Raw genomic sequence first — 27,513 nt, forward strand, 5'->3', positions numbered from 1 at the left:
CTAAAAATAGGGTGCAAATAAGACGAGCTCAAGCTAGTTGCTAGCATCGAATCATATCCAATTATTCACTGTTCAATCTCTCTGTACTCTCTTTTGACGGAAAGGTGAGCTGGTGAAGACTGTGCACGAAACTTCGTGCCACGGTAGAATCGCCTGGGATAAAAAGTTTCCGATGGGATCCCTGCCGATCGCCCCACCTATCATTAGATTCTGTCTCTCTGGGAACAATGACGTCCCCGCGATGTGGTTGCTCACTCTCACACTCTGTGGTCGTGAGAAGGTCTGACCCTCAATGATGGAAACATGATTTGACTGCTTGATTGGGCTCGAGCGACACGACAAAATAATGTGGCAGGGCCCCACGTAGTAGAATTATGCGGACTACGGCTAACAAGTGGCAACCCAGCATCCCAACTTGCACTCGGTATACCAGCGGATAAATGAACAGGACCAGGAGCAGACGACGATAGCCGTGGGCCGGGGAAAGGTACAGTCAATCAGTAGTAAGCAACTTAGGCTCAACCACCACCGTGGAATCCAAATGGCAAGAGGTTGAGCTCTACGTTCCTTGTCTTGTGTTCAGATCCGAACAAAGTAGCAGACATATGCAGATGCTCGTATACTGGAGGAGCATGTAGAATAGGCTTTTGGTTTACCCCTACATATATTGGCCAAGGCCGGGCCTGAAATTTTGATGGGGTGAGGTAAATTCTGATTAACCTCGCACCGATCGAAGTCCAATCAGAAGCTCTTTCGACGTGAGGGTAACATAACTAAGTGCAAAGATAAATTGTAGTTAACATTGAACCTTCACGATGCAATTGCAGGCTTCTTCTTCGCCACCTGTCTGTCCAACTCCTCGTCTTTGATGCACAGCAGTTTACTCGAACTTGTCCTATCAGCGAAGTATTTTGACATATATGGAGCTATGTGTCTTAGGCCCAAGTTCAAGTAAAACCCGAAATTAATCTGCTAGTGAGTCACGTATACCTCACAAAATAGGAAAAGGACCCTTTTTCTGATTGAGACACAATTAGATATTTCACAGATCAAGATTTCATAAATTAATAACAATTTGTACAAATACAACAACTAAAAATATTGCAGACCGAGATGTTCTACAAAAAAATTCTTGTGATTTTACAACCTATCACATATAAGCAAAACTTGACTCGATGTTCTACAAATATCATAAAGCCACCATCTTATATGTCAGGTAATGTGATAAAAGGAAATTAACCGGTAACAATGCCTGCAAGAACATCACTCTTCCCTCTTGCGAAGATAGTGTAAACAAGGCGGATAGCATCAAGCCAACCATCGAGCGACTCCCACGTGTCCGCAACCTGTATCAGAATATAAATAACAGAAGAAAAAGATAGCCAAGTTTAAAAATGATAACATTATCACCTACAGGAACAAAATTAAAGCCAACGCTTATTCAGTGGCAACGGAAATTCAGGCACAAGAGAGAACCAAAATATTATCAGAATATTTTATCTCCTCACCCATCATCATTGAGAAATACAGCGTTTCAAAATTTTAATAGTGATAACAAGTAAGTCATTGTTAGCATCATAATTTATTTCAATGCTACATTTTGAAGCCCAATTGAAGTTTACCTGAAGGTGGTGAACTTAATACTTAAAGGACAGAGACACCCTTATGCCAAAGATAAGGTGCTTATAAAGCAAGTTATTCCATAAACAAGGTGCGAACTGGAGAAGTTCATATACACCCACAAATTACTGGGATTTTATTTTTGTGCAATCATCTTGAAATGCCGTTCATAAGCCAAAAATGAAAAACAAAAGAACTTGTATGATGCTGATATCATGTTAAAAATGGTATTTCTATAAGCAATATTCAAGAGGAATATGGGAAGGGTTTGAGTAAATGTAAGCTTTTTGAATGTTGTATATGTACAGCACCAGCAAGACACATTCAATCACAAGACCACATAGATGAAGTATGATTTTCAGATGATACATTTGAGTCACAAACATCTTGATATTTTCATGGTGTAAAATAGCATTCAACAGAAACCTCAGGACTGAGTTGGATGACCATATCTTGCAAATTGCAATCTTCAAGATTAATTTAGTTGTTGGCACTTGCTCTTTTGACTATCTTAAACTAGTTCAGCTAAGCTGGCTTAGAGTCCTAATAAAAAATAACTAGATTTGCTAGTCCGTAAAACCAACAAGTTCAAGCCACAAATTAACCAATGCTAAAAATACTTATACCTACACTAATAAGATTCTGTAAAAAAAAATTTCTGGTGAGTGCTCCAAGAAGACAATTGTCAGATTTTGGAAGTTCAATACCCAGCTGTGAAATCAGACCATAGCAGATCAATGGTCAATTCTTATATTCTCTTCTTTCAACTTTTGTTTTCTCTATTTGTCTGTTTCCTTCTCTTTCATCCCTTTACTACACCAGCCATATGGTGGCACAAATGCACAAGCAATATAATGCTATGACATTTCATTCCAACACATCTAGAGTCCTAATGGCCATTCAACTGGAAAATTAATATGCAAGCAAATGCCCTATTATCACAAACTCAATATCAATTACATTAGTCAGTGAAAATTAGTAAAGTGTATCTCTCATGATGAAGACAAAAGATAATGAAAGAACTCCTGCTAAGTGCTGATAATGACTTTTAAAATAGTTCAGGAGGAAGCCCTTACCAAGAATACAGGTCCATGAATTGTAACTATACAAAGACCTGCCCCTGGTGGTAGTGTTAGATCTGCACATGCTGAGACAGAGACGATATTCACAACATCAACTTTGACTTGTTTTTTATCAACATGTGAAGATCCCTGCGACCTGCTAGAAGGGCTTTCTGATAAATGCTTGTCACTCAGACTGATCTGAAAAGGTGGGAAAATGGCCATTATTATTATTTAAAGATAATAACTGTGAGATGACTACTATGGTGAATAAGGGAAATAACTTGTTGCTGGAATAACATAAGAAATCTGAGCATACAGACAGAAAATATGATGACAAATAAGACTGTCTTTTCTTCAATCTCAATTGGGGAACAAAAATTACCTTTTCCAAGTTAAAATCATCCGGGTAAAGTTTATTCCCCTTTTTATTTTGACAAGGTTTTTCTAACTAGTAGGCATTAAAAATAAATATGCAAATCCTAAATGTAGGTATACAAGTTCTCACCGTATACAGCTGTTACATACAAAATGCATTTCAATTGAAATGTGTCGTTAAAATATAGGACTTGATAAATAATGATACAGAGCTGTTATCCCTCCACCCAGCAGATGAGCACAGTCTCTACACAGATGGATCACGTCTAAACTATTATATAATGACGAAAAATTGGACGACAGATTTTCTTTCTTTCCTCTTACTTTTCAATCGGTAATGATAATAAATCAAGTGTGTGATGTGCTCCATCTCCAGCACTCAGATCGGTAATGAGCAAAGGCTAGAACCATGCATCATTCATAGGGATAGCAAAAGTTGATTCGACCCGATAATCCGACACGGTAACCCGACTTTTAAATAAATTTGGGCTTAGTATAATCAAGTGCGAGTCATGAATGGATCAACTCGTTTAATCCGATTATTAAATGAGTTGTGTTCATGTTTATTATCTCAACCTATTTAACTCATTTATAACTTCACCCACCAATTTATTTATGACATGATAACTCATTTATGACCCAACTAACTCGTTTATAACCCACATGACCCGTTTAATAAACGGACTGTGTTCGTGTTTAGAAATTCTAATTAATTCAAAAAACGGATTGTATTCGTGTTTGCAATATCATGACCCGACCTGAACCCAATTCGACCCTATTAGGTCGGATTGCCACCCCTAATCATTTGTCCGCTGCCTAAATATGATGGTATAAATTCAAGAATTCTCGCCATTGTCTGGCAAGCATGAGAAATGAAGTGCAGGGAAGAAGACACATTTTGGTGGCTTCAATTACAAAAGCTCTTTCAAGGAAATGTATGGGGCTAATAGACATGATCACTTCAAAATTAGGAAGATAAATTATAAGTATAAAATTTAAAATATACAAGGCAAAGATCTAGAGAAATATAAATTTTAATATAAATTCCAATATACATAAAAAGGGACACAGAGACAATATACCTAACAATAAGGACCTAAAGAAGAATAAAATAAAAGAGTAATAGCAATAAAACTTGTATTGTGGATGACTTAGTAGTAAGTCATAATGGAGGTCAAATATGCCACCTCTAAAAACTTGAGAACCTGGCAGAAGATGTGACCCTAGCTATATATAGAATTTTGGATCAGGTCCAAGTGTTGTAAGAAAGTAGACGGGAATTTGCAATTTCCATAACCTGGACTGGTCTAAACTCATTACATAAGGTTTTGTTTGGTTTGAGGTTAAGTCTATAACTTGATTAGTTGATCTCATTTTTTAGATAGTGAATTTAGTAGATATAAAAGAGAAAAAAATGTCTAGTTATTGAACCAGGTTAGGAGTCCCTGAACCAGTTCAGAGGGGAGTTCCTAAACTCAAAGCAAACACAACCTAAATGACTTCATCTACCATATTGATGTCATCTTTAGGGAATTATTTGGCACCCAGTCCTATAGGAAATCATGAATTGCGATACAGAATTAGTAGCCTATGAGAAATTCTTGACCCATTATATTTGTGATAGTAACATTAAACACCCGATGGCTGATGGGCTTACTTTTTTGCATCCAAAACCTCAAGCACACTACACAATATAATTAAACAAGTTAAGACCCTTTTTATTAGGGTCCCAGGAGCTCAACTGATTTTAGAACCATATATTGCAACATGATTGTTAACAGCTTCCCTTCAGAGAAATATGGACGAGAAAATGGAATAGACGGCCATCACATTTCTAAAGATAATTTGGCTATACATCACCAAACTCATGCATCCAACTCACCTGTTGAAGCGACTCATGATTCAAAACAAACTGTGACCTTTCCCAATCTTTGTGTGGTGCAATCATGTTATTCGCTGGAGGTGCAGTCAAGTACCCCACCTTGAGGTACGGCAAGGGTAGCTGTTATAAAAATTTTCATGAGAAAACAGTAAAATAGATCAATGGATGTGTTTACAAGAACAGAATACAAATAAACCAATTTGCATAGTCAATTCAACATAAGAAATTCATGAGAAAATCCCTTTTCACAGTATGTAATCTAATATTTATTAGATAAATGACACACTTTGCATTACCATGTTTTAGATTTCCATGACTGATTTTAAGGACTTTGCATATAATAACCTATTCATTAAGGTTTCATTCACAAGCCCCTATTGCACCACTTTTTGGATAAGGACTATAATCCATTGAGAGAGCACAGCATTAGGTTCCAAACAGAGGCTAAGTAATTGTTCATGCATAATTTGCTTAAAAGGAATTTAAATTGTCAAAATATGTCAATTTCCTGATTTTAAAATTTATATAATTTTGCATTTTAATCATTCTTTTTGTTTATATGTTCTTCAAACCTAATTTAACAAGCAATCTATTGTTAATCTTAGATCAGACTCTTTGATTACGCAGAAGGTAAGCAACAGAGAGTGATGAAAAATGATGGAAACTAGTTATTTAAAGCAAGAAAAGAGTTATGATCTCTGAGATTTTGACTAATTTTAATACAACAATGCCCAAATCTTTGACTGGACACTTTGAAACTACAGCTCCTCATATGATGGTAAGCCACCGGAAGCATTATGTGAGAATAGGTAATGTAAGTCATTTACAATTTTTCTTATAATGATAGTACTTTCAGGAATTATTTTTGAAAAAAAGGAGTCATACGCCAAAGAATAACCTACCTAACCTCTCTCTGTTTATCTCTGTGTGATAATGTGATAGAGCAGTGTTCTGCGAACTTTTGTTCTAGCTATATGACATTGTGAGGTCATTGCCAAAAAAAAAAATCAGCAAAATGTGGAGAATTATATGCAAAAATCCCCTGATAATTTGATATTAAGAAGGAACATAATGAGCAGTCTACTGTGTAATTCTATTACAGATATGATGTGACAGAACATGTAATAACATTGTCAGTTTTGGTGGAATTACAAATGTCTTTAATAATCAATGCATGGGTAATCAAAACTTTAATGAGTAAAGTCACTTTTTGATGTTCTCTTTAGCTTTATCAGGTGCAAAAAATATATATATAATTTTAGTTAAGTTTGGTTTAATACTTCATTAATGTGTCATGCTTTAAAGCTAATAGCTCAGGAAATATAATCCCAAAGTAAAGAAATTCAGCAACTACAACTGACCATAGAACGCACTAGCCTCAAGGCACTTCGGTAGACCTGTAAATAAGCAAACAACGTATAAATAGCCTCATCATTACAACAGATAAGAGTCGCCAATAAGTCAATTAACTTGCAGCAAACAAAGAACTGACTGTGGATCGCAAAAAAATTGAAACATGAAGTTTAATCTCCAGTCCAAAATCCAAATAACAATTACACAATAATAGGGTAAATTGCACCTAGGCTGTTTGTGCTTCACCCCATCAATTTTTTTTTTTCTACAACTTGACCCTCTCAACGTTTAAAATCATCAAGTAGGTCTTCCATTAAGATGACATTAGGGTTACTAATAAAAGTTGTCACATGTCAAGCACATGACCTTGTTATTGACCAAAACACCCTCTTCCTCCACCTCTTGTTCTCCTCCGCCTACATCTATGCAGCTAAGCCTAAATCCCACCATCACCACCATCGCCAATCCCTAAGCCCTAGAGTTTGTCCAAAAAGGAAAATCAATTCCAAATATGCTCCCAGTCTATCTCTAGGATCAAGACTACTACATACATACCTATTGCATAACGGTATAAGAATTATTAACAAATAATATGACGATAATTCAAGAGAGAGATAAGATGTTATGACTGAAGGGCATTACCGAGTAGTTCGGTTTCAAAGCATGAGCAGCTGCAACATAAATAGCTGACTGACTGTAAAGCTCATTAGGGGAAACATCTTTCTCATTGACTGGTCTCCCGGTTCTCAAGGTGTCTTCTGCTAAACCATACTGCAATATAACATATGGAACATTGATTGTATCAATTATCAGGAACCAATAACGACAGGCCTCAAACATTCCAAAGAAGTATGGAGAATCTTGTAAAGGCACAAAAACATCATATTTAAGGTGAGTAATGAAATGTAGACAGACCAGAACTGTTCCAAGATTGTAAATTGCCCGATGGAAATCAAACTGTAGTTGGATCGCAGCACGGAACTGCAAATATAACTCATATTGATGTCACTTATCATAAAAGAGACCACATACATGTATCCAGGATATAATGCATCAAAGTTACAATTTTTTGTGAGTATATCAGATAAAAGCAATCTCGGGAGTATCAGGCTAAGTCAGTATGTACCTTGCTAATAGCTGTTCTTATAATTGTCTGCTTTTCCCGAACAGGAACAATTGCACTGAGTTCCTGCATACATAGAGATAATTCACACGAATAAACATTAGAGATGAGCAAGTCCGTGTCTCATCAAATCTAGAAGCCAGTTAATTATAGGAGAAGTTGTCTCAATGTACCTGCAGACCAAGCCCCCAGTTGTTCAGAGCCTACAATCATAGAAGATGAGAACTCATGAGGGGTCATCAATATAAAAACAATATGCTATTAAAGCACACTTTATCATAAATCTTTAAATTTTAAATAATTGTCTTAAGAAAAAATAGGATATAATCAACAAATAATTCTTAAAAATTCTTGGTATCCTATAGAATTTTAGAAGCAAATGGCTTATACACAACAGTGACCATCTAGTGTCAAGAATTACATTCCTCAAAGTCATCTGACTGGATACATCAAAATTGTCAAACTGATCAGACTTACTATAAGATGGAAGTTTATTTGGTATTTCCATTACCTCAGTCAGAGAACTGTAAGTAGAATGATAAAGGAGATTGAGGTCATCTAGATAATAATCAAATTAATGGTGATTTAGGCACTGAAATTTACTTTAGTACCAATTTGTGGACTAACACACAATGTCGGAATCGTGTACATCATGTTAGTTAGATTAGTAGTACCATCCCAGTTCATATACAGTTTGACTTTCCAAACAGTAATCAACTAGCATGAGCTTCACTCACATGAACCAGTTAAATGAAGACTAGAAACAAACTGAATTGCAAACTTAATTTGTTTCTGCCCTTGTAGTAAATGGAGTAATCCCTGGAAATAGAAAGAAAGTAATTATGGTCCTGGGACTAAAAAAGTATTAAATTTTACCTGCTCATAATTGAACCAGGGGTCCCATCTTTTTAGAAAGTATCACAGAGAAAATGAAGTAGAGTAAAACTAAAACATTTTACTAATATGGTAAGAAGGTTAGATTATTCAGTTATCTACCAGGAATTCTACGAGAGTATGAGGTAGTTTGTTAGCTGAAAAGCATTAGACACTTAGACTCTCCAGAAGAATAGGAAAAGAATCTCTAGGTTGCTAACAGGGTAAATTTCTGTTCATAAGCACTCATTCCAATTATCCGTCCTGCTCTTTGATTTGCTATACTCCATCTCCCTTATAAAAACTGTTATTATCCCACAACTTGATATGCAATCTTCTTGCTCAACTCCCCCCTTGGTACACAACTTCTTGTGCTTGAGCTCTAGCATCGATGACCCCATGAGGCTATTCGACATGTCTCCGTAGACCTCAAGAGAGATATGATCACAAAAGCAACTCTTTTGGAGGAACTTGATAAACTCACAACTCTCCGGGCTTGATTGAATCTCCAAACTTCTCTTAATGATCTTCTAGAATTCTTAACATTGTCATGAAGTTGTACTTCGTTCAATGTCTTTTTCTTCTATAATAAAACAAGGAACCCAAAATCACTATCAAATCTTCCGGAAATCAATCAAGAATATTTCCAAAATTGTCAAGTCTTTGAACAGCATGTTCAAAGCATTTGGACGCAGATTAAAAATGCCAATGCGTTCAAGCATATTCAAATACTTGCTCTCGGGCTTTTGCATTTGAACTCCTGTCATTGTGTGAACACATTCTTGTATTATCATCTTTCATTCAAACAGACCTTGTACGTACTTTGAATAGATACTTATAAAATATTGCATTCGATGATTCACTGTGCAGGTTTCAATGGCAATCGTCGAGCGTTTGAACAGCATGTTCCAAGCTTTCAAAAGTAGGATGAAATCCCATCATGCACTTGAGCAGACATTAAATGTGTTTTGAACGCCTGCTCTCAGGTTTTTGTATTGAACTCCTGCCACCATTTGAACACCTGTTTGTATTATTATCTTTCATTTGAACGGATGCTCTTGGAAAATTGCGTTCAAACATCTACTGTAAACTCGAACATCTTTCTCGACCAGCAGGTTATGGTAAGTAAATTATTTACATCCCTCTAATCTGTCTGCACTCTGCCCACTACACTAACTAAACAAAAAGATTGCCCTTGTTCATCCCCAAGACGTTATTCAGCTAAAAAAGCATGAAAATTACATTGTGAAATGAGCAGCTCAGAAACAAAATGGCACGGCATGAGAACAAAGCTGACCTGAGGACTGTTCCAATTAAGCTGAACAGCCTTCTCATAATTTTTTATTGCCTGCAGTAGAAATGAGTAAGATGTCAGAAGTACCACTAATGATTACAATAAGTATGAAAGTTACAATTAACAATATAAGAGATAATCACCCAAAAAGTAATAACAAGCAAGAACAAATAGAGGCAAAACATAGTTGTTCAAAAACAAAACAAAACAAAAAATATTTATCTCAAACAATGACACAAACAAGATAGAATAGAAATTACCACAAAAACAGGGCAAATAGATCTAAAGAATGACCGCTTACAAACTAATTACAATTGAACTTATATGAGGCACTCAACATACATCCAAGATCATGACACAATTGAAATTATCAATATGATTATATGACAACTGAAAAGGATTTTAAGTATGATGCTTGAGAGTTAAAACTTACTCCACTTGAGTTTCTATTAGGGTAGACATCTGTTATCAAATTTCTCATCTCTCCCTCTTGATATAAACTCTTTTCCAAGTTTACACAAACAGCATAAGGGGCTTTCTTCCAAATTTTGCCTTTTGGAACCCTCTTGGTTAGCTGTTGCTCAGCTAACCCAAATTTATAGGAAATGGCTCTTCCTTCGGTATCCTTCTTAAAGATGACATCACATGTAAGATATTATGTTACTCTCTTGCAACTTTTTCAAGAACTTAGACATCGTTTACTTTAGAAGTAAAGTCAATTATAAAATAGGTATTCCTCTTTGTTATTCTCAAAATAAGATCTTTATTTTAAATAAATATTCTTATGTTCACTTGTATTCTAAAATAATAGTGTAATAATTAACTTTGATGTAATATAAAGTAAAAGAAAAGATGAAAGAAAAAGTATTTTATTTTTTTATAAAATTACTATAAATACTCTTTGATTTGATATAAAATACATTTATGAGATAGATATTATGGGTAAATTAGTAATTGGGTTCGTGTGCAGTATAAGACGTAATTTTGATGAATAGTGTTTGTATTCTAAAATAATGTGATGTTAATTGTTATTCTAGAATAAAAAATTGTATTCCAAAACAAGAAAAAAGTTATTCCTAAAGTGAACGATGGCTAAATAAACTAGGCACATTCTTTTTCCCCTTCAAATTATTAGATAAATCACTATGCCCCATATCTTCTAATCTATAAACTTACATCCATAATTTCACCAACTAGGTTAATAGTTCCTTGTGAACTTGTAGCTAGCAACAATTTACTTTCTTGAAATGTTCTCTAAATTTTATCTGGTCTACATATTCTCACCATTGAGCTATTGGCTCAAAAAACCACCTGATATTTTTAGGAAAAAAAATCTGCAACACAAAAGCCCTTGGTAACAGGAAACATCAATAATTATGTCATTAAAGTGACACATAGTCAAGATGAGAATCATAAACTTGAACAAATTCACATCAACAATTACTTTACCAAAAACTATGAACTCAGAGAACAATAATATAAAAGAACTCGTGGTTTAACCTGCTTCCATAGTTCTTCGGCCTCTTTGGTACGGCCGCGCATTTTAGCTCGATCAGCGATAGCAATTGCCCAATTATAATAGGCCTGCATTAGAAGAATGAAGTGTGGTAGCATGAAAAAGTGGTTGCTAATCATAGCAGGATCGAACCAACTAAAGTAAATGACAACTTAAGATACATGAGAGAAAGAAAAAGACCCAACTATGCAACAGAACATTAAGATACTGAGACAAGGCAAGTGGTTGCTAGCCATTACAAGAACTGCCACTGTTAGACACAGACACTGTACAGATTAACAAAAGCACCATGAGTTAATAACTAAAAACTTACATCATAAAGTGTTGGACAGAGTCGTGTAGCTTCAGCATATTTTTTGCAAGCCTCCTCAAGTAAAGCATCTTTAGATGAAGTAGAATTTGAATCGACATTATCTGCACTTTCCTGCATCAGTAAACAAAACAGAAATTTGGAACTATCCATGTTGTATTTTGTTAAAGCATCCTTTAAAATGGCCTATTATTCTCAAAGACAATATAAGCATGTAAGATCTTCTTTACTAGTCCAATGACTCCAAGTAAGAAAAAAAAAAGTGAGAACCTGAAAGCTATGTACAAGAGACTTGAATTTGATTACTTGATAGTTTTAAGGGCTTATAAACAGGACAAAGACTATGTATTGCGATAGTGATATCTAGGTGAGTAATTCATCATCTTCGAGTCTCACATTATTCTTTCCTTCTATCTAATGGATTTTACATTATCTTGTTGTTGGGTTGCATTTTGATTTACTTTCATAATGTCAAATTTTTATTATAGGACAATACAGTTTACTAAAACAACTCTCATGGCTAGACTCTTTTGTCAACTTTGACACTATTAGCAATGTGTTCAAAACGTACTTATGCACAGTGCAAACATGTTAAGGGAATACTTCATGAATATATCATAAGCATGGAGATGTTGGCTAGTTAATATCATAACCAGAAGTACAACCAATCAGAAGTTTAGAACCATACCTGGAGAACAAGGGCCCAATTATAATATGCATCAGGGTCCTCTGGATTTCTTTCTATTGCATTTACATACCTGTAGTATAGAAATTATATTATATTCAGGAATCAAGTCAAATCCTTCTCAGTAGGTTAATCATGTTAAAGACGATGTTTTCTATGACAACCAAGCTTCTAAGTCTTGCTATCCTTTCCAATTTCAAATGGACTCGTGGTACTTACATTGGACTTTTGGCTTTGGCAAAGAACATAGAGAAATAAGTTAAAGAAGAATGCTTCTTTCTAGCCTTAAAGGTTATGTGTAGCATATCATCATATCTAACTTGACCATATATTGTGGAGGCTCTCACTATGAATTTGTTCATATGTTCTTTGCCCTCAGTAGTGGAAGCCTTGGCTGAAACTTAACAGAGATGCTTGACTAACATTTTGGTGGTGCTAATATCTACAGTTGTATATATAAATGTAGACGTAGGTACTTAGAGAACAATAATGACAATAAAAGTACAAACCATAAATCAAATGATGAATTGGTTGTTGAAATATAAATTTCAATAATTAGCAACTTTGTAAGGAAAAGTAATGCTTAATAGCTAGGGAAATCAAAAGGCTTCAAAATGTAACTACTGTATTCTTGAATTTACAAGAACAATCATGTACTGAACATATTGAGAAGACGAGTAGATAAAACGATCACAAGTAACAACTAATGCAGTATTAACAATTCAACAGTAGCAATGTTAACAATGGCCAAAACAAAACAATGCTGCTAACAAAAGAAGTGAGGATACTGATATTTCAATGACAAGATAATAGCATAAGAAACCTTTTAGCAGCGAAAGAAAGGATCCGCTGGCGAGAACGACCTTCCTCATCAACTCCAGTGACATTGTTGATTAAGTCCATGGCAACATCATTCTGAGACGTATAAAAGTGCAGGCTATCTTGGCTGAAATGAGTTTAGAAAGGACCCAATCATAAAGTGGAAAATTCAGTTCTTTCATCGAGGAAACAAAATATTATGAAATTCAGGTTGCCGATGTGGCAAACAAACATCCATATTAGATGACATGCAGTGCATATGAATAAAAAGAAAAAGAGAACAGAAAGAAAAATGAAATAGATGAGCAATTGATGATCTTCCTTTGTTCTTTTTAGCACTTATTATATTTGCTTTAAAGTCTTTGTTAAAGTTCAAATATTCTTATAGTAGTGTATGGCTATTATAGGCAAGCTGAGAGTTCTTCCAAGATTTAAAACATTGTTTTAAATTTGTTGGTGGGTCTCTGAACAGGGGCTTATGAGAAATTAAGAATCTAGTATGACATAAAGATAATTATGGTCAGCACCCTTCTTTTAGCCTGGTCCAAATTTATCCCAGTGTTATGCTATTAATGTTCAAAAGTTTAAATCAAAACAATGTTCTCCCCCTTTCTTCCGACTGAACAAAAGATCCAAGCTAATGACTCCTTCAAGAAGAAATCCTCAGGCAAGGGAAGCAAATGACAAAAGGTATAACACTTGTGTCCCAAATAACTTCAACCCTATGTGATCTGGAAGCAACTGTTTCATTATTTGGATGTAAAATGAGTCTACAGGATGAAATGACACATTGTTTGCTAGAAGAAATTGGTTTATGCCGAGGTCTGACAATGTGTACAATATCACCAAGCAGCAAGAGCAACAGCTTCTTGTGATTCATATGATGAATGTTAATGTCCTCTTATGGTTTACAGAGAAACGTATAAACAATCCAGCCAAACTCCAACCATTTAGAATCCAACCCTCTAAAGAACAACCTAAGAACCTGCCATTCTCCTAATAAAAAAATGCTGCATTTGTGGAAGACGACAAAATTCTTGGAAGGACAAAGGATTCCACAGGTAATACAAATTTAAAAAAGAACTTTATGCAAGTACCCTTCATGAAATCACTAGACTTGGCTTGCGCCTAACCAGGAGGTAAAAACAAGCAACTCTAAGACATAAATACATAAATACAGTGAAAAGTTTCTTCATAGATTTAAGCATATCAATGACTTCCTTGGACTCAAAAGATATAAATACAATGAAAAGTTTGCTGTGATATTGTCTGCTGGCATTTATCTTACAAGATAATCGCCCTTGGAACCCTAAAAGTGACAGTGCGCATTACAAGTCGTGATCCAAGAATTGACAGCAAAATATCATAAACAGATCTCGAAAATTAGATGCATTGATCCAAGAAACAAATAGCTCATCAATTCTAGATCTACGATTCCAAGCATAAGAGAATTCTTGAAAATTCTAAGAAAACAAACCCGTACGATGATATCTCGGCGACGCCTTCCCTCCCATCTCCACCCAGAGATCCATTCGCTTCCCCAAATCCAGATCTCTCCTTGCCCCCATCCCCCCCGCCCTCCTCCTTTAACTCGTTCAAAAGCTCCCTCATCGTAAAAGTCCGACTCCCCTCGCCATTCAATGCCTCGGCTTTACCCGCGGCAGATCCTTCCAGCGAGATCTCCTCTTCTTTGGGTTCCTCCTTCGGCTCGATCTCACTCTCCTTGGCTTCCTGCGAGGGCTCGATCGCGTTGTCTCCGGCCTGCGCCGTCGGCTCCACCGCCTCCGGCTCGTGGCCGTTGGAAAGATCGGATTGGTCGCCCTTCTTGGGATCCGTCTCCTCCATGCCCGGGATCGAAGGGTTTAGGGTTTACTCTTCGCCGGAGGGAAGAGGAGATCTTCTACCAAGAAGACCAAAATAGTCTCACCGCTGGCTGCTGCCGGTGTTCATATTTCATATATGTATATATATTTCTCTTTCTTAGTGAAAAATGGCGTCCAAGAATTGAGTCGCGTCACCTCCGGATCCAGATGCAGATCAGATCCGAAACTGATCTAGCGTAGACTTTTCTAATAAAAAAATTATTCTTATATACCCGACTTCACAAGATATGATAGTTCTCATTCTAAGTTTTCATTACACATAATTCGAATCCGAATTTTTCTTTTCTCATCTTTATGCGTAATTATATTAATTAAACCCAACAAGTCTAACATCACATAAGTCACGTGTGTTTATATTTTTAGAGGATGTTTTATGATATATATATTTAAGTTGGATTGCTTTATTATACGATTATACGAGTAAAGCAGTGCAATTGTTAAGGTTGGATGTTGTCTAACACCATAGAACCAAAAGGCTACTATTTGACTTTGAAAAAAATTAAGGAATAAATTTTTTTTCAACTATTTTTTATAATGATTCTCTAAACTTTTTTTTGGACGTGATGATCTTCTAAACTCTTTTTCTGTACATAATAACAGAAAGAATCCAGTGGGATATTTTTGATAGTTTGGAGGATTATTTTATAAAAGAGTGATAATTTACAGGGTGAAAAGAGAATTATTCCTAAAATCAACTGCCAATGCATCATGTATTTGTTGAGGACCATTAACTAGAAGGTGCAATCACTAGGAGACGGTGGCCTATCTATAATGAGTGGTGTTATGGTAGACTGCTCCAAAATTGGGCTTTGTCCCGTAGACTCTCTCAATTGCCACGGAGACTGATTTGGATACAAAGATCTTAACCAATGTTAAAGCCATCAATCTCCTCTGAACAGCCTCTATCGTTGAGTGGAGTGATTTAAAAAAATTTCATTAAAGTCTTAATCCATCACCATAGAGTATGGAGTGTCGAGTTGTATTAATCGAAGAAAGTTTATAACTCCCCCATGTAAAAACTACTTTATAAAAAGATAGTAAAAAGTTAAAATTATTATAAATATCTTTGTATTCGTTGAAAAATAGTGTGAAAATAGTGGTATCAAAGATTATCTAGAAAATTATATTTTGTCCCATATAGTTTATCTCAATTTTATGTATTTTTAACTTAAGCACTTAGCTTAATAATTAAATTATAATTATTATTATTTTCATCATATTCGATTATATTAGAGGTCGAATTTAAATTTTTTTATTAAAGACAAAGTTATAGAGGATTAAAAAGTCTATTCAATAATCTACAATTTTATTTTTAATAAGAATCTTTAAATTCAACCACTAAAATGATCAAATTCGATTAAAACAAACAATGATTATACTTTAATCAATACCATATGGAGATAAGTGTTTAAGTTGAAAATACAGGCATGCTATCTGAAATTGAACTAAACTACAATAAGTAAAATACAATTAACCCAAGACTTGTTGCTATTATATCTTTAGATGAATCTAAAGCCAACGCTAAGTCGATCACATGCCTAGAATCAAAAAACCATTAGGGACAACGCCGATGACTGACAAAGGAGGAGGAGAGAGGATATGAGATCAGGTGCAAAGAGGGTGGGGATTTGAAAGAACAAGGTGGGAGTTTGGAGAGAGAGAGAGAGAGGGAGCGGGTGAAGGAAGAAATGGGAAGAACACCTCTCCCCTGTACTAACGATTTGGTTGGAGGAGAAAGGAGAAGTCAAATGTAGAGGAAGGAAGTGGAAAGAGATCGCCAACGGCTGGCGACGTAGGGAGGGGAGAAGAAAAGGACCCAAAACTCTAAACATAGCGTTCGCACGTTCATTTCGTTATAGCCATTCATCGGAATCATCCAAAATCAATTGAATTACTCTCACTCGGACATATTACAGGTATAGGATATCTTGAAATAAAAAGGTTCAAATCCGCTCTTTAGAATTCCAAACAGGTGTCGGTATCCGAAGAATTGTTGTTCTAAAAAGAATATGATTTTGCCGTCGTCCAATCCGGTTTCACCCGTAGCCCGCTACTCTCGTGCCGATCAAACCCGAAAATGCCAAACGGTGAAGTCAACAGCAATGAATCACGACTCACTTCGTAAGGGATTTACGCAAAATTACCGTCATCGCCAGGCCGCTATCTTCTGAAGTCTCATCCCAATCCCGTTACGTAAATATAAAATACAGTGCGGAGGTTGGAAAGAACACGCCTTTTATTATCGCGGCCGCATCCGAGAGAACGCTCAAGTAGGCGGAGAAACGAGAGAATAGCCCTCTCCGATCTTTTCTTATCTATCGAGTAAGTCTTTCTCTTAGTCGATCTTTCCCTCTCTTTTTTTTTTCGTAAATTTCTGCTTTGATTAATTTTTATTTGGGATCTGAGATTGGGATGCTTTTGGAGTAGGCAATGGCGTCCGATCCCAAAATCTACGGATTCGAGGAGGTCTCGAAGCACGCCGCCACCAAGGATTGCTGGCTCATCATCTCCGGGAAGGTATTCTCTATCCCTAAAATTCGATCTGTTATCTTTCTTCTTCTTCTTCTTCTTCTTCTTCTTCTTCTTCTTCTTCTTCTTCTTCTTCTTCTTCTTCTTCTTCTTCTTCTTTTCTTCGTGGAGAAGCTTTGATACGGTCTGTTGGCTATAATTATTTTATCTTATGATTCATAATATTAGGTTTTGATCGGTGAAGGATTTAGTTCATTGGTAGGTAACTAAAGGGAAGTGGAAGGGGAAAGACTAACTTCTCCTTCTGTCCTTTTTATTTGGACGCGCGAGAGAAGGCAACTGAAAAGCTTCTCCCTTTTTCTCCCCCAAAATTCACTCCAAATAGTAGAAATGTGTTTGCGCTGGGGTTCCCCGGTTAGTAGGATAATAGAATAATATATGAAAAGATTGTGAGCATTAGTTAGACCAAAGACATGACCCCGAAGAATTAATCAGTAATTCCTTCTCCTTATTATCTTCATCCTAGCAGAATTGAGTTATCGTGAAATTGGAGTCATGAAAATGACAGCAAGCATGTCATTTATACGATATGCTACACTTCTAAAAGAGGATCTTTCAGATCACTTCAACATGTCTACTGCTTCATCTCGTCTATCTTCTGTTTGCATCTCAGTTCGCTCTGTTCACCAGTTACTTGATGGACATATCGGAGTGAATTTTATGAAATGTGAGGAGTTTGACGGCTGATTGTTTCGTGAAAACTAGCAGAGTTTCGTGCATGCTGCGTAGTAGCACGTTTGACTTGGATTATTCCTATTCGAAATGCATGCTTGCATTTATCATCGTTGAATAACAAATAACTGTACTTATAAGTTGAGAAAAATGTTTGTGAATGCTACAGTCAATAAAATGTTACATGCTGGTATTAGGAAAAGTGCAAGATGCTTAAAAGTTTCATAAGTAAATCATTATACATGTCTGGTTTGAAGTTTCTTGATGAAATATGATCTTTCATCTGTTTCATCTGTTTCATCTGTCATGTGATGAGAAGATATTTTGTTGTAGCCTACATATTGCGACTTATATAGTGAATCAACTAAGTTTCACATATCTAATGTTCTACTTCATATGCACATGATAGAGGCTTGGTCATGCTTGACTCCTTTACCTAAGACTACCATGATTGGATAATAATTCTGACTATACAAGACTAACCCTTTCTGTAAACATATGTTTGTTCTGTAGGTGTACAATGTCACCCCATTTATGGATGAGCATCCTGGTGGTGATGAGGTCTTGCTGGCTGCAACCGGTTCGAATCCTGTCCTTTCTTTTTGTTTACCCGTAGCTTTCTTTCTCTGCTCTGCCATTGTTTTCCCCTTATGTTTGTTGTATTAGCTTTTTTACTTATTCATGTCGAATTGTCAATATGTGTGTCTTGAGGAATGTAGCCTGTGGAGTTCCTGTGATTTAATTGTGAAGTTCAAGCTCATTATCTCCATCTAATCTATTCAGGAAAAGACGGAACAAATGATTTCGAAGATGTCGGTCACAGCAATTCTGCAAGGGAGATGATGGCCAAGTACTGCATTGGGGAGATAGACTCTTCTACTGTTCCAACAAAGCGAACATTTGTTGCTCCTCAACAAGCACCTCGCAATCCGGACAAAAGTTCTGAGGCCATCATCAAAATACTGCAGTTTCTTGTGCCCCTTCTGATCTTGGGTTTAGCCTTTGCTGTCCGACATTTTACCAAAGCAGAGTAGCTTCCTTCGACCATTTTCATCCCAGTGCGTCTAACAGTGCGTTGGTCTATTTAGAAATAAGTGAACATTTTAGTTGTTCCAATTGGCTGCATGGAATAGTTGCTGTGATGTTTATTATAATACCTTGTGTTCTCTATAATCCTTTGCACTCCAGAGTTAGTGTAGTATGCAGGAAGAACCGTTGTTGTGATGCTCCAAGTTCTTCCATATTTACCGCAGCCACTATATTTATTGTTTACTTCTGTGGTTGAAGGCCACTAGGATTATGCGATGTTACTAGAGATGGCAGATTGTTTTTCTTATATTCTTTTTTCGCCGTTTTCTACACGTCCAAAAGATACAATTCGTTTTTATCTTTTTTTGCTGTACTTTCCCCCAATAACTGATATTTGCATAGCTTCTCATGCTTGGAAGCGTGCAATCATCAGCTTAGTACACCTTGTGTGGAAACACGCTTTGCCTACATGGTTTGTATCAACTTCTATTGAAAAATTAGATTGAAGAGGTGAGAGCATTGTCGGATTGATCATATGTTCGGTATATATCTACTCACTCTTAAATGACACCAGAAAAGGAAGGAGGATTATTTATTTGCTTCGTAATGCCTTTGAAACAGGTATAGATAAGCACACCGTGGTCCACAGAAGAAACTTTGTATCCAGTTAAATCTGTAGCAGCAATATACCTTGAAAGCACTAAATTCACACATGCTTCCGAACGAAATAGGCCACAGTTTGTTTTCTCGAAAAAAAAATGGCTACAGTTTTAACTACTGCATTATACTACAAAGGATTTTTGGAAATAGCACCGATATCTGAGCCATAGAAATAATATCCTGTGAGTTGTATGTTCATGTAACCACAGTAAGCACCAAAATGTATTGAATCAGTTATATCATTACAGGATGAAGGTGGTTAATGCCTTTATAAATATAAAGTTATTTTGATTTGAACGAACTGTACATACAAGAGAGGTTACCATCTTGGATGTGAAACACTTCCTGGGTGCCTTCCATATGGGATTTAATAATTTAGAATAGTCCTAGTATAACATTTGTGCAATTGATGTTTGTGTGTGCTAGGAACCTGCTTCAAGCTGAAGAACATTCTCTTGCTTGCCTCTAATGAAAAACGTCAATTCTGCAGGGGCTACAACTAACTTCAACCACTCTTGCAGCTCCTCGCCTTCCACCTTTTCTTTCTCTGCACAGAAAGAGATACCCGGAATTCAGAAAAGTACTTCACCAAATCCATGAGGACGATAAGGGTAACCCTAAAACCTCCTTATGGCACCACAAATGATGAGGAATTTAGAGAAATGATATTCAAAATTTCAAACTACAGTACCTGACAATTTCTAATCTTTAACCTCAAGAGGAATAATTTTTTTCAGTGTTCAGAATTTCAAAAGGTGTGAAACTCAAACAGAATGATGACTAAAGCTTTAAGAATGATATAGCAGAAGAGTATCATATTAGAGTTCAATAGTGTATATGCAAAGGAGGCATCCAAATGAACAGATAACATGTCTGATGATAAAAAGAGAATTGTATATAGAGTCCTTTCAAGGTAGAAACATAAGAGAATCGTATATAGGTTCCTTTCAAGGTAGAAGCATTCCTTTTCGATTATATTCTCATTATACGGAAAGAGCATAAGAGGCAGATATTGCAGTTGACTCATGCATATAATCAGAAAATCTTCTTGTTATGCATATTGTAAGGGTAGAAAAGAATAATTTGCAGTGAACGGTAATAATTAAAATATTAAATAGCAAACGTCTTAAAGTCAACCTAGATATTTCTATGATATGACTTCTACAAACAGCAAAATAGATCATCTCGAAGGATGCTTGTTGCATGAACCTATAATGTTGTTTTAGGAAGCCTACTAGTATTTACAAATATCAATTCTGTCTAGTTGGAGTACAGGCAGTTAACCTAGGTTTCATCAATTTTACATGGGCCTTTACCAGGAATATATATCTAAAATGAGGCCCAACATGGCCAAAATCAATGAAATTGGCCCAAGACAGTCATTTATAATTACTGAAGCTCAGTAAGACATTCAGATACCTTCTAAATATGCTCCAAGCCCCTCCAAAACTGTAGGATTGGCACGAATGACAGAAAGAGCTACTTCAAGCGCAGATTGCAGTAGCATTTTTACCTCCTTTTGAACAAGATCCACTAGATGCCCCTGTATATTCAGATTCAATGGACTTGTCTTTGGGAAAAAGTTCAACTACATGACTAGAAAAGATAGAGAAAAAACCTGATCCCTTCCCCATGGAGATGCTCCACCAGACTCATCAAGGCCACCGCTAGATAATGTTGCTAGTGATATTGGACCAACAGTCGGATTCAGGCCATATTCAGCCACAGCTTTATAGGCCATGTCAGTTGCTCGTTTTATATCATCAAGTGCTCCAGTTGACACACGGCCTGAATAAGAAACTTCTTCTGCTGCACGCCCACCAAGAAGAGTGACCAAGCGACCATGCAATTCATCAATAAAGAGCAAATATCTGTCCTCCGTGGTAGGAGGGGTGTATGTAAAACCCAATGCACCTCCTGACCTCGGCAATATACTCAATTTCTGGTAAAAGAACATATATACTTATTATTCTGTAAGAAAATAAGATACCCATCAACGTAATTTTATTTTATCACCAAAAAAGTTGCTTTAGTAATAAACCTCCACACGTGGCTGTCCAGGGAGCAGATTTGCTACTGCAGTCCCCACAACTGCATGCCCAGCTTCATGTCGTGCAACAACAGCCTTCTCACTTCCTCGTAATTTTGCATGTTTCTTCTCTATACCCTAAATATCCATACACTTTCAGTTTATACTATTCAGGTATCTAAAACATATCATTGTAAAAGATAGATTCAAGATGAAAAATAAACAGACACATTTTTTAGGAGGCCAGGTAAGAGTTTCTTGTATTATGAAGCATAGTAACATAAAAATCCCATAATAGTTTATCAACAATAGAAGGGGCAGAAACTGCTGACGGTGAACACCATGATAAATCTTAACATTAATAGGCCAAACTATTTACTAATGCTTCTATTCAACTTCTAAAGACAAGCTTATGACAATAAAGAATGATCCAACTCTTTCCTACATAACTTGGTAATGCTAGTAAAAGCCTTAAAATTGCAGCCAATAGATATCTGGGAGAACATATACATGTAATTCCTGTAAGTGCCCTACACTGGTTCTTACTTCTTACCACCTAGGAGCTTAAGCCTACCACCTACCTGGATATTGTGTTAAAATAACTCTCCAATAAATTAACATAACTCTCGATAAAATACATGATAAAAATAAGCTGAATGATCAAGCAAAAGATGCTGATAAAAATGCTACCTCCATTTATAATGGAGAAGTTCTATGTTCAAATTAAAACCAAATGATATTTAGAAAAAACAACCTCATTTACATATTAAAGAAAAAGGCTAATCAAATTGTCATTAATAACAGGCAACATCTCTATGTTAAATCTACTGAATAGTAGATAGGGGAACAAAAAGATCAAATATGTACTTCGATTCTTATAAGTGACAGGCACTATCTTGTTATACCTGAGAGCACATATCAACTGTGAACAAACTCCAAGGAAGAGCGGAACATCATCAGTTAGGTGTTCTGACACTTTCTTTTAAACCATGAGTATGTTATTGTGTTACACTATATGCTGTTAACAAATGATAAAAATGGGGGGCAGTCATTTTAGTTTTGTTGAAGTGCCATCTTTTTTATGTCCCCAGTTAATCACATGCTGAACGTGGGAAAAGATCTTTTAAAAAGAGATGCACCTGAATCCGAGCTTCACAGGTATTGTGGGGTACTCTCTTAACATATGTTCAAATTTCTTCCTAATAATTTTTCACAGATAAAGAAAAATAAAATATGATTTCAGTCCAGTTTATTGAATAATTATTCTCTTCCTCGTATTTATTTATATAATGACAACCACTTGTTATTTGAATTAGATCGAGCTATCTTAAAAGGCTAAAAAATGATTTGTGAGTTTCAAATTTGAAGTGAAATGGGTCTTCTTAAAGATGAGAGGTACCATCATTTATGTAGGGAATGTAAAATAATGGTTTGTTAGGTTGTTTCAGAGAGAGTACTGCAAAAAATGTGAGCAGATTTTTTATTGACATCTAGAGAAGAAATAAAATGCGAGAGAAATGTCTCTATTTTATTCAGACACCAAAATCCTCTTCTGAATAAGGCAACAATAGAAAATAAGACTGATTCACAATTATATACAAGTACATCCCTCCTCATATATACACAAATAATTAATTTCTGTTTCATAGGTGTCTTCTTAATGTGCATAACATAAGGTTGGAAGCTGAAAAAACAATGTCCATATATCTTGTAGAAGCGTCAATTGGAATATATAAATAAAAAATGAAGAGGTATATAAAAGTACAAAAGCTGAAGTACAAAATATGAATAAAAAAAATCTTTGAAAATTAAATGCAGAAAACATACAGCTATTGAGCGTTCAACTGCAAGAATGAATTCAATCTTTTCCACAACTTCTTTATTTGCCCTTCCAGCCAACAAAGCCGCTTCATTTACCAAATTTGCAAGGTCTGCTCTGTGTAAGATTTAATCAAAAGATTTGTAACAACCAGTCAAATCAATGGAAAATGGTCATCTTAAAAGGAAACCCAAACAAAAAATTCTTACCCAGTAAAACCAGTAGTCATAGATGCAATTTCACTGAGATCTACATCTTTCCCAAGCGGAAGCTCTTTTCTATTTGCATGAACTTTTAAAATAGATTCTCTGCCAAGCCTATCAGGAGTTTCAACCTGGGATACAAACATGAAAAGTATCACAACGCCATAGTAGAACAAGAATCTCGGTTAATAAGCTTATCATATTCATTGTTTTACAATCTATACTAGAAACAAAACAGAAAATACTTACCATAACTACACGATCAAATCTTCCAGGACGGCGAAGTGCGGGGTCCAGAACATCCGCACGATTAGTTGCTCCGAGGACTATAACCGCAGAGTTGCTGTCAAATCCATCCATTTCCTAAATCATGAATAACCAAGGTACTTTAAATAGTCAAATGAAGAAATGACTGAAGACAGATTGGAACAAAAAAAAAAATTTCTGCCTTCTTACAGTGAGCAACTGGTTGAGAGTCTGCTCTCGCTCGTCATTGCTGACAATGCGAAATCGACCATCACGGCTTTTTGCCACAGCATCAATCTGCATTTTGAAAATAAATAACAGAAAAGCTGACAGCATAAGAGATATGAAAGGACGGAACAAGACTAGACAATCACATAACAATTTTATTTCACCTCATCGATAAAAATGATTGATGGTGCCTCCTTTTTTGCCCTTGAAAATAGATCACGCACTCGTGAGGCTCCCATACCAACGTATAGCTCTACAAATTCGCTAGCTGAACAACTTATGAAGGGAACTTCAGCTTCCCCAGCTACAGCTTTTGCCAGAAGAGTCTTACCTGTCCCAGGAAGACCCACCTGTAAATAAACTACAGTTTAAGAAAATGTTCCTGAATAAAGTTTGAAGCATAAGGATGTCATGTTTGGTATTGGTTACTGATATCTAACCAACAAGACTCCTCGAGGAGGTCGAGCACCAAGACGAGTATATCTTTCTGGATTCCTAAGGAATTCCTGAGCATAAACAGAAGAAAATTAATATGTTATTCCTCCTGTCTTAATCCAGAAACCTCCAATGAGAAGGAGATAAATAATGAATGAGACCTAGCATACCACAATTTCCTCCAGCTCTTCTTTGGCCTCATCTACACCAGCCACATCAGCAAAAGTGACTATATCAGCATGTTCTGATACTTTTGCTCCACCAGAGCCTGAACTCTTTCTATTCCTCAACTGGCCTGCTGTATGCTGACAATGTGAAAGGAAAGAGAAGAACTATAGTTGTTAGGGAAAATCCAATTTCCAATAGAGTGTAGAATGGAGTGGATTCATCTGAAACCTGAGAAAAGCTTATTGGGAAGCGTTGCAGAATCCCAGCAAGTAATGCAATATAGAAAATAGCAACCTACATGAAAGACGAATGAGCCATAGTTAGAATATCTATGAGAAAGTTCCACAAAAGGGAGTCTAATACATGTAAACTTATGAACACATGTTGATTACTATCCAACTTTACAGAAAAACAGCAAGCTCAATTTTAGAGGATTTTATTTTTTTTCAGCAATTCTATATAAGTATATAACTACTTGTAAGTTTTCATTGATCCATCTACTGTAACTTGAGCATTTCGCTCTGATGGATGGCCATGCCAAGTAAGATAAGTTGTGAATTGTATACTGGCAAAATTTGTCAGAGCTTTCAGAAGTTCTATCTTCTCTACGATATTTCAATTTTCAACAATTCTACTAGCACTTTTTTCAATAGAAGGACATGGTAGTCCACAAACCATTCAGCATGGGGATCACCAAGACAAAATCTTTGAATAAAAAATACATATACTGCATAATTTCAGGGCATAAGAGGAAATATGAAAAATGGAACTTCCCCCAAGTGTCAGGCATTAGATTCCTTTAAAAGCAAATCACATATATCAGTAGTCTGCCCTGTATATCCTAAGCATCCCTGTATATGCAACATCAATAGGAGATCACCTTCTTGAAAGTGACTCTCTTATCTGATAGTAACAACAGTCCTTTTCACATTGTGTTAGACGATGGAAACTAGACAGATATTGTAAAGGTTAGAAATTTAATTGCACAGTTTAATAATAGATAAAGTGTTAAATGCCAGATTAAGAGGGGGAAAAAGGAAATTCCCTCGGCATAAAGTTGCAATAGAATACAGTATACCCTCTAACAGCCCTACTGCTTAAATTAACCATTTCTTCTCTTGCTTTGATGATGAGAAAGCATCATTCAAGGGAATTGGGTCCATTAGTAGAAAATGATGGTTTTAAAATCATAACCCATATGGTCCCTTACAGAACTAGTTTACTGGCCTAAAAGCACAAAGCAACGAGAAGAACCAAAATTCTTACCAAGGCTGAGTTCAAGAAACCACCCGACCTTTTGTCTGGCGAGCCAAATTCGACCTGGTTCTCAAGCATCTTCTCGTAAGGTGTCTTAATATCCCCCGGCCGAGTTGTCGTATACACAATCCTCTTTGTCGGGGCCACATTCCTAATCAAAGCCTCCGCCTCTTGCTGCGTCCTGCTTCCTCCTCCCCCCTCCACCTCTGACCCTCCCTGCTCTGACCTCAACCTGAACATTATATGCACGCCGTCCACCTCCACCTTCTGGACCTGATCATTACTAATCTTACTCAAGAAATCACTAAACGGCACGCTTATGTAGGTCGGCGGCGGCCTTGGCTCGGACCCAGGGAGGGGAATCCCCGGCCGGAGAAGCCGCATAGCGAAGATAACAATCCCGAGCTGGAGAAGCAGAACGCCCATCTCCTGCGCCTGGATAATTGGCTGCCACTTCCACCACCACCCGCCCTTCCACTTATTCTTCCTTCGAGGAGGAGAGGGCGAAGAAGCCGACGCCGGCGCCGTCGAGGGATTATGAGTAGGAGCTGGCTTCTTCATCCCCTTGCTATTCTCCGGCGGCGCCTCGCTATTATTTTCCCCGGGAGAGCCATCCCCGCCCTGCTCGCACGAACTCTTGGCGCGAATCTTGGACTTATCCCCCCACTTCCGATTGCGGAGAATAACGTCCCCAGAATCGAACAGCGGCGCGGCGCTATTCCTCCGAGCCGGCGTCGATGAGAAGCGAACGAGCTCGACGGAGCGGTTTCGAGAGGAGCAGCAAGGGAAGAAGAGCGATCGATTCCTGATTGTGGATTCTTTGGAGGAGGAGGAGGGGAAGCAGTGGGGCGTTAGGGCTTGTAAGGATTCCATTGCTCCAGCCATTAGTGATCTCGAACCCTAGAGATCCGGATAAAAAGGTGGATAAGATATTCTTTTTCCTTCTTTTTTATCCTAATGCGGAGAGAAGGAAGAGAGGTGGATAGAGAAGTCGGCGGAGGAGGAGGTGGGGCACTGTTCGGAATAGGGCCGCGTCCTTGTTATTCCAAAGCGGGAGACTTATCCAGTAGTCGAATACCGTCGAAGAAGGCTGGCAGGCAGGCAGGCAGGCAGAGCGACGTAATCAAGTGGTGGTCGTGGTGGCCTGGTGCGAGTGGATGCAGTCCAAAACCAAAAGAATCCAACAAGATGGATTAAGCTTCCGAAAATAAAATTAAAAAATAAAATAAAATTGGACGGTCTAATTAAATCAGAGACCGCTGTCCACAGGAGACGTTGGTAAACTAGATCTTTTCCTCTCCTTTTTTTTTTCTTTTTTTTTTCCTCTTTTACATATTACTACCTACATTTAAGTCGTATTACAAAACACGCGATTCTTTCAAATTCCACTATTTTATTTTAAATGATAAATAAATAAAAATTTATTCTATTCTTTCACCCA

The 27,513-nt window shown here is 36.8% G+C and overlaps 3 protein-coding genes across 5 annotated transcripts; 1 reads left to right on the top strand and 2 right to left on the bottom strand.

The window, feature by feature from the left end:
- Positions 1-1,033: 1,033 nt before the first annotated feature.
- Positions 1,034-14,863, bottom strand: LOC140762366 (protein HLB1). Of its 2 annotated transcripts, none has more exons than XM_073100112.1 (14): positions 14,398-14,863; positions 12,919-13,041; positions 12,099-12,168; positions 11,414-11,524; positions 11,085-11,168; positions 9,588-9,638; positions 7,591-7,620; positions 7,421-7,483; positions 7,210-7,275; positions 6,937-7,065; positions 6,303-6,338; positions 4,942-5,061; positions 2,697-2,882; positions 1,034-1,346 (listed from the first exon to the last, which is right to left on the bottom strand). In XM_073100112.1, exons 1-14 carry the CDS (start codon positions 14,757-14,759, stop codon positions 1,236-1,238), a joined length of 1,542 nt encoding a protein of 513 aa, XP_072956213.1. In that variant the 5' UTR covers positions 14,760-14,863; the 3' UTR covers positions 1,034-1,235. The 2 variants fall into 2 exon arrangements, with proteins under 2 accessions (XP_072956213.1, XP_072956212.1); XM_073100111.1 differs by having other exon boundaries at positions 14,392-14,863.
- Positions 14,864-16,959: 2,096 nt separating this feature from the next.
- On the top strand, positions 16,960-19,334 carry LOC140762367 (cytochrome b5-like). Of its 2 annotated transcripts, none has more exons than XM_073100113.1 (4): positions 16,960-17,119; positions 17,225-17,314; positions 18,512-18,578; positions 18,782-19,334. In XM_073100113.1, exons 2-4 carry the CDS (start codon positions 17,228-17,230, stop codon positions 19,030-19,032), a joined length of 405 nt encoding a protein of 134 aa, XP_072956214.1. In that variant the 5' UTR covers positions 16,960-17,119; positions 17,225-17,227; the 3' UTR covers positions 19,033-19,334. The 2 variants fall into 2 exon arrangements, with proteins under 2 accessions (XP_072956214.1, XP_072956216.1); XM_073100115.1 differs by having other exon boundaries at positions 16,968-17,119; positions 17,222-17,314.
- A 595-nt stretch (positions 19,335-19,929) lies between these two features.
- LOC140762448 (ATP-dependent zinc metalloprotease FTSH 7, chloroplastic-like) lies at positions 19,930-27,231 on the bottom strand. Its single transcript, XM_073100257.1, has 13 exons — positions 26,082-27,231; positions 25,044-25,109; positions 24,818-24,952; positions 24,653-24,718; positions 24,377-24,562; positions 24,195-24,281; positions 23,988-24,101; positions 23,745-23,869; positions 23,544-23,652; positions 21,729-21,854; positions 21,306-21,629; positions 21,107-21,230; positions 19,930-20,234 (listed from the first exon to the last, which is right to left on the bottom strand). Exons 1-13 carry the CDS (start codon positions 26,955-26,957, stop codon positions 20,110-20,112), a joined length of 2,463 nt encoding a protein of 820 aa, XP_072956358.1. The 5' UTR covers positions 26,958-27,231; the 3' UTR covers positions 19,930-20,109.
- Positions 27,232-27,513: the final 282 nt, after the last annotated feature.

The sequence above is a fragment of the Typha angustifolia genome, chromosome 7 (genome assembly GCF_048772165.1).
Source record: "Typha angustifolia cultivar Huaian chromosome 7, ASM4877216v1, whole genome shotgun sequence".
NCBI lineage: Eukaryota > Viridiplantae > Streptophyta > Magnoliopsida > Poales > Typhaceae > Typha > Typha angustifolia.

Excerpts from the sequence above, each read along its gene's own strand:
- LOC140762448 (XM_073100257.1), bottom strand. The coding sequence starts at position 26,957 with ATGGCTGGAGCAATGGAATCCTTACAAGCCCTAACGCCCCACTGCTTC. Across the intron at positions 24,953-25,043 it reads TCCCAATAAGCTTTTCTCAG|CATACAGCAGGCCAGTTGAG; the intron begins GTTTCAGATGAA and ends TCACATTGTCAG. Across the intron at positions 21,855-23,543 it reads CAGTTGAACGCTCAATAGCT|GGTATAGAGAAGAAACATGC; the intron begins GTATGTTTTCTG and ends ATGGATATTTAG.
- LOC140762366 (XM_073100111.1), bottom strand. The coding sequence starts at position 14,759 with ATGGAGGAGACGGATCCCAAGAAGGGCGACCAATCCGATCTTTCCAAC. Across the intron at positions 11,525-12,098 it reads ATTGGGCCCTTGTTCTCCAG|GAAAGTGCAGATAATGTCGA; the intron begins GTATGGTTCTAA and ends TTACTGATGCAG. Across the intron at positions 1,347-2,696 it reads TTCATGGACCTGTATTCTTG|GTTGCGGACACGTGGGAGTC; the intron begins GTAAGGGCTTCC and ends ATTCTGATACAG.
- LOC140762367 (XM_073100113.1), top strand. The coding sequence starts at position 17,228 with ATGGCGTCCGATCCCAAAATCTACGGATTCGAGGAGGTCTCGAAGCAC. Across the intron at positions 17,315-18,511 it reads GGCTCATCATCTCCGGGAAG|GTGTACAATGTCACCCCATT; the intron begins GTATTCTCTATC and ends TTTGTTCTGTAG. Across the intron at positions 18,579-18,781 it reads GGTCTTGCTGGCTGCAACCG|GAAAAGACGGAACAAATGAT; the intron begins GTTCGAATCCTG and ends TAATCTATTCAG.